The 11,406-nt window shown below is 35.5% G+C and overlaps 2 protein-coding genes and 1 long non-coding RNA gene across 4 annotated transcripts; 2 read left to right on the top strand and 1 right to left on the bottom strand.

The window, feature by feature from the left end:
• Nucleotides 1-1,190: 1,190 nt before the first annotated feature.
• LOC133861631 (UDP-glycosyltransferase 83A1-like) lies at nt 1,191-2,972 on the top strand. The gene is made up of 2 exons (XM_062297422.1): nt 1,191-1,744; nt 2,014-2,972. The coding sequence occupies exons 1-2, from the start codon at nt 1,258-1,260 to the stop codon at nt 2,883-2,885; spliced, it is 1,359 nt and encodes a 452-aa protein (XP_062153406.1). The 5' UTR covers nt 1,191-1,257; the 3' UTR covers nt 2,886-2,972.
• A 397-nt stretch (nt 2,973-3,369) lies between these two features.
• Nucleotides 3,370-6,345, bottom strand: LOC133859612 (UDP-glycosyltransferase 83A1-like). Its single transcript, XM_062295079.1, has 2 exons — nt 5,804-6,345; nt 3,370-4,545 (listed from the first exon to the last, which is right to left on the bottom strand). The coding sequence occupies exons 1-2, from the start codon at nt 6,285-6,287 to the stop codon at nt 3,659-3,661; spliced, it is 1,371 nt and encodes a 456-aa protein (XP_062151063.1). The 5' UTR covers nt 6,288-6,345; the 3' UTR covers nt 3,370-3,658.
• A 951-nt stretch (nt 6,346-7,296) lies between these two features.
• On the top strand, nt 7,297-11,143 carry LOC133859614 (uncharacterized). Of its 2 annotated transcripts, none has more exons than XR_009898781.1 (5): nt 7,297-7,433; nt 7,511-7,564; nt 8,168-8,224; nt 9,344-9,456; nt 10,949-11,143. It is a non-coding gene; the product is annotated as an uncharacterized LOC133859614 (long non-coding RNA). The 2 variants fall into 2 exon arrangements; XR_009898780.1 differs by having other exon boundaries at nt 9,344-9,472.
• The last annotated feature ends 263 nt before the right edge of the window (nt 11,144-11,406 follow it).

Here is an 11,406-nt window from a genome sequence, read left to right as displayed (position 1 = left end):
AAAAAAAAAAAAAAGGGGTCGTCACAGTTTTTCTCATTTTCCATATTTGATGCAAACATAATATAATTTTCCATCAATAACGACAAGTTTGTCACGATGGGGTTTGGAGGGTTTTCTTTTTCTTTTAATTATTGTTGATAGCAAAAGTTGGTAGGGATTGACAATAATTTTGAGTAGTTTTCAGTTAAAAGAGGAAAAAAAAAATGGAACCAACCAAAACAATAAACAACATTTTAGATATTATTTTCAGGATGTCAACCAAATAATAAAAAAAATATTATTTTCTCTAAAAATATTCTCAACTAAAAAAGTTTCCCATCAAAATCATTTTATGTTGAAACATGCATATGCAGTCTTTTTGTTTTTTTAGAAATTGAAACAAATGCAGTCTAAGCTTTTTCGTTTTCACACTCTGATGTATAACTTAATTAATACAAAAGCTTATATGAAAAACTAAAAGATAACAGAAAGAACAATATTAGTTAATTAGTTAAGAAAAGCTCTTCTCCTAATTAACATTAAAGATTAATACATTAGCATACCTCAGTCTGAATAACTCAACGTACTCAATCCTTATATGATCGAGGACCACGTTTAAGTAAGTTGAGTAACTAATTAGCCGCTGTAAATTAAGGAACATGTACGACGTCTATAGCTAGCTAGGTGGCCATAGCCGGCCGATCCCATGCCCGTTGCCCCTTTCCGTTGGGTAATTGTTAGGTAGGTAGTAAGTCACTAATTCTCAAGCATTTTGAAGAATACTGATCAATAGTCAAATGGGTACCGAGCAATTCATATTGCGGCTCATAAATTCTGGAGAATTGCTACCTAACAACTACTCTTCGTAAAGGGGCATTGGAGCATGAATGTGATGTTTAATGTCTCTGTTTGCTAGTTGGTACCACTTGAACCCAGCAAGTCTATTGAACACTCCCCTATACAGTAAAGGAAAACAACCTTTACAATGAGATGGGCCAGCTATATATTGTTTTCGGTCTTTTTTTTCATTCTTTCACTTTTAAAAATTACTATTAAATTTGTGAGGCTCATATGAGAAAATCATATAAACTCCAAAGATTTAATGGTAATTTTTAAAAATAAATATGTGTAGAAAACCGTATGTACTTGCGCAAGCTCTCCCTATAAATATCACCAAGGAAAATTCAAAAAGCTCATACCAAACGTGCAAAAATATTTCCGAGAACTCTTTCTCCCCCTCTATCTCTTTCACACACGCAAACAAAGAGCAAGAGAGACATGGGCATTGGACATGTTCTGGTCCTACCATGTCCAGCACAAAGCGCCGTGAACGCCCTAATGCGTTTCTCTCGAGAAATGGCAAAACATGGTTTCAAAATCACATTTGTAAACACGGAGTTCATTCACAAGAGTATAGTCTCTGCAATGCCTGAGGAGGGCATGCGCAGCCTCATGGATTCAAACATTAATCTCGTGTCTATCCCGGACAGCTTGGAAATTGAAGGAAAAAATATGGGCAGCTTAATGGAAGTCATGTCACGGACCATGCCAGGAGGAGTTGAGGAGCTCATAAAAGGTATCAATGCATCAAATGGTGATGAAAACATTACATGTATTGTAGCCGATGGGGTGTTGGGTTGGGCCATGGAACTCGCCAATAAGATGGGAATTAGAGGAGTTATGTATTGGTGTGTGGCAGCTGCTGTTTTTGCCTTGCAAATGAGCGTACCAAACCTGATTCATGATGGGATTCTAGACGCTGATGGTAAGACTTTACTATGTCTGATTATCCCAAGAGCCTCTCTCTCTCTCTCTCTCTCTCTCTCTCTATATATATATATATATAGATATGAAAACAAAAGATAACGACCGTTTTTCCTTAATGATTTCAGGCCGCTACTTATTTAGTTTCATTGATGCATGTTATATATATATATATATATGAGAAATATTATCTATAGTTAATTTCCACAAGTAACATGTGCGTGCAGTCCTTGATTTTTTTTTTTTTTTTTTCTCTATCACCTTGCAAAGGATTCTCAACCAAAAAAGTAGAGCGTATTCAACTGTCGCCGGGCATTCCTGCAATCGAAACGTCAAATCTTCCATGGGCCGCGATGCCCATGGCCGATCCAAGCAAACAGAAGATTTTATTTCATTTTATGACACGAAACATGGAACCTTGCAAACTAGCAGATTGGTGGCTTTGTAACACAGCTTATGAGCTTGAGCCTGCATCAGTTGCTTTGTTTCCAAAGCTCCTGCCCATTGGTCCCCTGCTAGAAAACGACCAAACTGGACAATTTCGGCAAGAAGACTCATCTTGCCTCAGCTGGCTCGATCGACAAGCACCTTGCTCAGTCATATATATTTCATTCGGTAGCGTTGCAAATTTGGACCCTGTCCAATTCCAAGAACTAGCTCTTGGACTTAAGCTCACCAATAGGCCTTTCCTTTGGGCGGTAGATCAAAGAAACATCGATAGGGCGAAGAATGAATTTCCAGATGAATCTGAAGGAGCTTGTACCAAGATTGTCGACTGGGCACCTCAAACAAAGGTCTTAGCTCACCCTGCCGTTGCTTGTTTTATTAGCCACTGCGGCTGGAGTTCTATCACCGAAGCTATAAGCAATGGCGTCCCTTTTCTGTGCTGGCCTCTGTTCTTAGACCAATTTCTTGACAAGAGCTATATTTGTGAAGAGTGGAAGGTTGGACTGGGTTTTGACCAGGCTGAAAATGGAGTCGTATTGCGGGGTGAAGTGGCGAAGAAGGTGGAGCAACTGCTTAGCAATGAATCTATAAGAGCAAGAGCGCTGGAGCTTAAAGAAACCATGTTGAAAACAACGGCAAAAGGTGGTCAGTCTTCGAAGAATTTCAACAACTTCGTCAAATGGCTCAAGCAATAGAGATGCTATTGCTGCTAGTAATTTACAAGTTGAATTTTCCTCACCCGTGGGTAATAATAGAGGAAATAAATAAACCTTGAATATGATCTGCTCTTTTTTTTTTTTTCTTTTTTTTTTAATGAATAATTAAGTTTTATAACAATAATAAATTTAATATTCTATTTTCGTGTTTAACAATGCTAAATATGCGTTATTATAAATGAAATATGGATACCTTAAATTGACACTTTTTAAAATTTGGGTACTTTTTTTCAAAAGTAATGAAAGATCAAAAGTTATAAATGAAATTCTACCATATGATTTCGATGTAGAAAATTGATGCACTCTAAACTTTCTGGCTTGTAACGCCCCGCTTTTACAAAAAGCGTAAGTGAAATTTTTTCGATTTTCACTTGACATTACTAACTTATCAGAGTTATAAATTAGTAGCGGAATATAATTTTTCTTTAACAATGACACATCAGAGCTGACTAAATTAATAACCTCAATATATAAAAATAATAACTTTTTGTTCTGATATAATATTTACATCTAAAATAATAACATATGTGCCACAAGCGGCACTTAAAAAATACATAATTACTGTCTTCTCCAACATAACAAATATTACATATTAAAAAAATTATTCCAGTAGCCTTGACCTTCAAAGACAGGAATAACTCTAATAGGAATGGTAAAACGGTTAAGGAAAGAAGAAGAAGAAAGAAACGTAGCGGACAAACTCAAGGTTGAAGGCTTGAAGGATTGAACTAATTAAACATGAAAATAAAAGTCTATGCCTTAAGCCATTCGACGAAGTTGTTGAAATTTTTGTCAGAGCAGCCACCTTCTTTGACATTGTTTGCAGCCATTTCCTGGAGATCCAAAGCCCTTGCTTTGAAGTTTTCATCACAAAGCAGTTTATCCACCTTCTTCTTGATCTCTCCTTGCGTAACAATCCCTGATCTTTCGTCTCGGTTAAACTTCAACCCAACCTTCCAAACATCACAGATGTAGCTCTCATTAGAAGGCTGGTCAGCAAAGTAAGGCCAGCACAAGAAAGGGACCCCGCTGCTTACACCTTCTATTGTTGAGTTCCAACCGCAATGGCTCAAGAAGCAAGCAATGGAAGGATGGCCCAGAACTTTCTGTTGAGGTGCCCAGCCGACCAACCTTCCCCGGCCGGCTACTCTTTCTAGGAATCCTGCCGGATATGCATAACTTGTCCCTTGGGTGATGTCTGGCCTCACAACCCATAGGAACGGCCTGTTTGATAGTTCAAGGCCTAGAGCCAGTTCCTGGAATTGGGTCTGGTCAAAAACTGTGAAGCTGCCAAATGCAACATATACGACTGAGCGCCGTGGCTGTTGGTCGAGCCATTCTAAGCAAGCCGTGTCTTCCTGCCAGAAGTGCCCTGCTGAATTCTGGCCTCGGTTGCTTGCCAAAAGTGGGCCTATTGGTATAATCTCTGGAGCCATGCCGAATGCTGCTGGCTCAAGGTCAAAGGACGAGTTGCAAAGCAGCCAGTCAGCGGCTTTCAGATAGTTGTTGTTTTTAACAGTAACTTCGAAAATAATTTTCTGGCTGGTTAAGTCACCGATGCAGCTCCAAACAAAGTTTGTTGTGCTCATCGTGGGCATGTTTGGTGCCAAGTGGATCAGCTGGCTTTTTGTTGTAGTTCCTGCAAAAAAAGAGAGACATAAAGGATCGATCATGTTTATCATTATATGGATCAGTGAACTCCTCGCAGTAGCATTAATTTGTGTCCGGCCTCGGAAGTGGAAGATAAATGTATGAATCTAGCTTGTACCATGATATCTCAACTGTTTGTTTGGATTGGGAAATATAGTTCATAGGAGACAAACCGGATAAAGATAATTACTACTATTAACATCTAGCTAATTACATTTTGTTTGTTTCTGTGTGTGTTGAACTAATATTCTTATTCAATTCGTGTGTTCCTTCTCAGTTTATCCTAGCTGTTTTTACACCACTGTATTTTCAATCTCTTTCAATTAATACCCTTATTGTTAGGATTTTGCGTTAACTCAAACGGCTAATAAGTTAAATGTCTTTTATAGTTATGCAAAATTTATAAAAATACAAATTTATCCTTAATTATTATTTTTTTTTTAAAAAAAAAAATAGGTATAAAAAAATAAAAATAAATAAACGAGTGGCCATGGGTCAGTGCAATGACCCATGCAATTTTTCATTTTTTAAAAAATAAAAATAAAAATAAGAGTATTTTGGTTATTTTGACATCGTCCATTAAGATTTAATAGGAAATACTAAGGGAATGAGAAATTAAAATGGGCTAAAAAATAAAATATCCATATTACAATTTTTGATAATTTGGTAATTAATAACATTGCAAAACCGTAAGTGAAGCTTTTCCAATTTATTTATTTATTGTAAGCTAGATGTCCGAAGTAAAAACATCATTAATTATTTTAAGTGTATGTATCCATATTAATTCCTAGCTCTTCCAAAATTATTCTTGAATGACTGCATGATCTGCTGCTTAAATTTTCTCAGGCATGCATTTTGCTTTTTTTCGATCTTCCCAAGTTTTGTTATGATCATGAGTCGATACTTCTTTCCCAAAAGATTTAGGACTCGTTTAATAATGCTTTTTTCAAGTTTTTTTTTTTTTTTTTTTTTTTTTACATTTTAGCAGAAAAACAAAAGAATTAGCAAATAACTCAAAACACAAAATATTAAAAAAAAAAAAAAAAAAAAAAAAAAAAAAAAAAAGGAATTTGCAAAACGAACTTTTCTCTGCTTCTAACAGCACTTTATTCATCTCGAAACGTGAATTTGCATTAATACTATCAGATGAATAAGTTATGATCATATCAGCAAATTAAACCAGTTTTAATTTGTTATTCATTGATGATGCTGAATGGTCAAAGTAAGGTAGGGGCAGGATATCTCACCATCACTGTTGATGATTCCACTGTCAATCAGCTTGGGGATATTAAAGATCGAGGCCAGTGTTGCACTTGAAGCAGGGCAGAAGGCAGCTCTCGGGATTTTCATCTTCTCTGCAACTTCCAGAGCCCACCCCATGCTAACATCAGTAACGACACAAGTGATGTGATCACCTTCCGATCTGTTGATGTCTTCTATGAGATCCTCCAGCTTTCTAGGCATGACCCGGAAAATTGCTTCAGATAGCTTCCCTAGATCAGTTCTGTCCTCCCAGGGATCCAGCCCATCTGGGATTGAAACAAGATGAATTTGATCTCCTAAATGATTCTTTTCTGCCAATACATTCACAACCCGCTTGTGAATACACTCTGTGTTCACAAACGTGACCATGAAGCCATGTTTGATCACTAAACGTTGCGAGAACTCCATCAGTGGGAGTACATGGCCTTGGGCTGGATAAGGTATGGCTAAAATATGTGGGTTTCCCATTTTTATTCTCTCTCTTTTACGCTTTCCAGATTCAGCTGTAACGTTAATATAAATCTTCAAAACCAAATTCATGTCATATTTATAGGGATCTTGGGAGGTGTGGCTGAGGAGCCAATGCTTGAGGTCTTTTTTTTTCTTTTTCTTTTTTTTTTTTTTTTTTTTTTTTGTCCTCTCTTGATGTAATGTTCATGACATTATTTAATAATTAATGTATAAATTTAAGTAAATAATTGATTAAAATTAATTTAGTGTCATTAAAAAATGTAAATGAATATTTTTAGGTTCAAAGAAATAGAAAAGAAAAAAAAAATTATAAAAGAAATTAAGAAAGAAAATTGAAAATAAAAGAAATTAGAAAATAAAATAATATATATATATATATATATATATTAAGCATGGTATGAGGCAGCATGCGCCCCAGCATCAATGAAAGGCCATATATATATATATATATATATATAGAGGCTTGCTACACAGGGGACGGATATATAAGCATGGTATGAGGCAGCATGCGCCCCCAGCATCAATGAAAGGCCATATATATATATATATATAGAGGCTTGCTATACAGGGACGGTCATCCGTCTCCTATGAGCATTTTTTAATATAAAAATAGTTTTTTATTAAAAAGTTGGCTTTGATGTCCCATCAAAGCCAACTTTTTTAATAAAAATTTATTTTTTTATTATATATGGGTGATGGGGGACGGATGAGTGTCCCCCATCCAGCATTTCCCATATATATATATTAAGCATGGTGTGAGACAGCATGCGCCCCTAGCATCAATGAAAGGCCATGCCGGTGCGTTTGTTTTGAATAATATTCAACTTTTTTCAAAAATAAATTATATTTTATTCAACTTTTTAAAAAAAAATTAAATTTTATCTCATTAAGTTAAATCTCGTGATTCGCACAGTGAATTCGAATAATATTCAAATTCAACACCCAAACGGACCAGCATGAAACTAAAAGGCACTGAGTGCCTTATTTAATTAAAAGAGGCAGAACGACTCTCTCTCTCTCTCTCTCCTTTGAATTTTCATACAAAAATCATGATCTATGAAGATCTAACCGTCCAAACTCAAATTCGATTTCAGTAACATGATTTACAAAGCCCGATCTACGTTTTTCACCGATCGTTTTGAGGTAAATAATTAAATTCATATTTTGAGATTTTTTGTTAAATCTAGCAAAATAAGAGTTTGATATAGTGTTTTATTTAGGCTTAATGTTATTTGAAGCTTGTAAAGATTCTCCAAACACCAAGTATTATTTGGGTAAGTTCATTTAATCCCTAATTTATGGGTTAATGTTATTTTAAATATATTAGTGTTTATGTTAGTGAGATTAATATTTGTTGTGATTAAGTTAGTGTTTTATAAATTATGGGTTAATTTTGGAAACCCTAATTTGATGGGTTAAATTAATTTGAGAGTTTTAAGTGATTAAAATTTAGATAGCTAAATTATGTTAATATGTTAGTAATTGATGTAAAAAGATTTATGAACATAATATTAGAGTAAATGATATTGATACAATGTTAGTGAGAAATAATCTAGAGATTATTGAATATAATTTTATGGCTAATATTATTATAAAAGTATTAGTGAAAATAATGTATGGGTTAGTGGAATTAATTATGGGTTAGTAATTAATATTATGAGTAAATAATTAAATGGTGATTTTAATATCTAACCCTTAGTAAGTACTTTGGGTTAGTATTGTTTGGGTTTTAGTTAGTGTCTAGGATTTATGGGTAGGCGTTTGGAACCCTTAAAATATTATAGGTTTTCCATGGTTTAGCTCTTAAGCAATTTAAGAACTAAATGTGAGTCCAATATCAAAAGTTGTCAATAATGTGCAATGTATTGTTTTTACAGTAATGCATTGCATGGTGGTGTCTAAGAGACCTAGTACTTAATATCAGCGCAGCCAAGGTGAGTATTCTACTCACTGAGAAGTATTATTTTCATATATGATGAATTGCAAAATATATATTGTTTTATAAACCTGAAGCAACTGTATGTTGATTATGATATGTTTTTTATGATTTAAGTAATTTTGAGTATATTGAAATTATGATGATGTTTTGAAGTATGAATGTGATATGTGATTTTAGAGTGAGTATAAGTTGGAGATTTAAGTTATACAAATTGTCTAAGAAATGATATGTAGGACTGTTTATGTTTTATAAATAAAACATGTGTTAAATGCATGATTATGAAATTTAATGTATAGTATTTGAGTATGAGCATTGAGCATGAAACATGAATGCATAAACAAACTATTAGGGGGATCTACGCCCCATAGGCAAGAACAAGTGGGGGGACCTACGCCCCAGGGGGATCTACGCCCCAAACGTATAAACTAGAGGGGGACATACGCCTCAGGGGGATCTACGCCTCAGGGGGATCTACGCCCCAAACGCATGAACTAGTGGGAGACATACGCCACAGGGGGATCTACGCCCCATACGCATGGACTAGTGGGGGACATACGCCCCAGGGGGATCTACGCCCCATACGAACGTACACATGAACTAGTATTGGGAGATTTACGCCCCTTAGGAACATACGCATGAACTAGTATTTGGGGACCAACGCCCCATGAGAATACAATCGAAACTTACATGAGCATGTTTAGCATTGATTTCATGAGTGTGATGTTTTTATACTATGAGTAGTTTTGCTAGACGTATTAGTATGCATAAGAGTCTTAATGGAAAAGAACTTATGTATATTTCTATCGAATAGTCGCATGATTTAAATGCCATTGTTTCTTATAACGAATCTTCTACGTATAATCTTAGTTGTCTAGTATGTTTAAATGTTTTCTATTAGTCGATGTTTGCTATATCAGCTATGGGGGTTTTCAAACAAAAGTTTATAAAATTGGTGGCTGTTATAGTGTACGCATGACTAGAAAAAAAAAAAGTTGGTTCTTTGCGAAAACTCAGTGAATAGTATACCTCTGAGGTCTTAGTGTATTTATTTATGCTAAGACGATGGGCTCATAATTCTACCTGTACGGATGCGGCAATCCCCGTAATCGTACAGACATTGATGATTTGGTTGCAGGTTCTGAGGATATAGATATTGACTCGTCCACCTAGCGTTTGGGATGCTATGATTGGAGCATATCGCGACAGTCATAAGTCGCGGACTCAAGGGTAGTCTGTATTTTGGGTATTTTATTTATGGTTCATGTCCTACGTGGCATCCGTATTTGTTGAGCCTGTATTTTAGTACGTAATTAGTGTAATATGTTTTATAAGCCTTAAATAGATAGATTGGTAAATGACTCTTGTTGTAATTAACTGTTATGTATTAGATGTATTTCCGCTTATGATATGTTTTCCGCTACACATTGATTATTATATTCCGCTGTTAGATGTAACTTTGATTATCAGATGCATGTTATGAGGCATGTGCGATATGTTGACTGAGCGACATGTAGTCGTGCCACTGTGAAGATCTGTTTGTATGTTTTAAAAAAAAAAAAAAAAAAAAAACGGATCGTCACACTTGAGACCTTTCCTTATCTTTGTTTTTTTGTTCTTGTCGACTTGATCTCATGGCTTTTATGGTTGTCTTTATGGGCATTGAAGCTTATTGGGTCTCAAAGCGACGATTTGCGACTGTTTTTTTCTCTTCAGCTCTTTTGTTTGTCTCTTCTCTTTTTGATATTGACTTGATTGCCATTCTTATTGATTTGATCTCATGGCTTTTGGTGCTTTCTTGGAAATGTTGAGCTCTTTCTAACTTATCTTTTCTCTTTTTCATAATAACTTGATTGCCATTTTCTTGTTCATTTCTCCTGGCTCTTAGTTTTCTCTTGTTCATTGGCTTAAGTTTTATCTTTCATCGTTGTTTCTTATGTTTACTTTAATCTTAATGTCATTCTGTCATTCTCTTAGTTACAATGTCTTTAGGATTTCTGATTTTAGCTTTGTGGCTTATAGCATGGCATGAGCTTGCATCAAATACCGAAGGAAATTGAAAGATATATATTGAATAGAAATGATTTGGAAGGATTTTTCCAATAGGGTGCATGGAAATTTATGAGGACAAAGAGAAACGAATTTTTCAAAAGAAAAATTGAGAAAAACTTTCTGACCCCATTCCATATTTATAGAGTGCAAAGTAACTCTTCACCTAGTCCAGTTATGGAATCTGCAGAATGTGGTAGTTTTCTGCTTGTATTGTTGAGTTGTCTGCAGTCTTGTTAGGCTGTCTGTTTTGTTGGTTCTGTATTAGGTTGCTAGGCAGTGTGTTTTGTTTTTGCTGCAGTCCAATAAAACCTGCAGTTTGTTTGGTTGTAAGGGCTTTGAGGGTGGCTGTTTGTAGCTTTTCTTTGCCCTTTGGGTAGTCTGAACCAGTTATACTGGTGTGATTGTAGCTTGTGTTTGGTTTTATAAAGAATTCATTCATCCAAAAACAAAATTAACTCTTCACCAACGGTTGCATTGTTTCTCTTTTCATAACCTTCATGAATAACTTCCATGGAGATGATTTGGTGCGGGACGACCACACTTGTTACAGTCTGATCATCCCTTACATCATCAAATATAGCTAAATATCAGATTTGATCCATCATTTGATTTATTTCTGTTCTTTCAATTAGGGAGAGACTTGTGCTAATTGCTGGACAAAATTGTACAGGGACTCAAGATGGCCAATATATGGCTCACAGGATCTTCTCCACAAGGAAACAAGAGCTCAAGATCACCAACGGTACTCACAATATCTTTTCCACAAGGAAATAACATTTCATGGCAGAGACCTTACCATTTCAACTACCTAGCCTCATATCCTACTGTAATATCTTGTCTATAAATTTATTTTTTTATTTTTTAAATATCTTGTCTATAAATTACTGTGTATATCAGTGATAGATGTGTGGTAAAAAAAAAAAATCGACAATCAATACCTTGACCTGTTATGGTCTCGAAGCCCTAAGAACGACCAACATAGTCTCTTTATCCTAACTGCTGCCTTCTTTGAATCCTTTCGTGGAACACCCCTGAGCCTCACCCGCAACAGCTGCCTCTTTGAAGCATTTTGTCGAACATCTGATCTTCACCCCGTGGCTAGCACCTCTTCCCCCACTGTCTCCCCGG

The sequence above is a fragment of the Alnus glutinosa genome, chromosome 2 (assembly GCF_958979055.1).
Source record: "Alnus glutinosa chromosome 2, dhAlnGlut1.1, whole genome shotgun sequence".
In the NCBI taxonomy this organism is placed as follows: Eukaryota; Viridiplantae; Streptophyta; class Magnoliopsida; order Fagales; family Betulaceae; genus Alnus; species Alnus glutinosa.
This window is presented reverse-complemented; position numbering and strand designations above follow the sequence as displayed.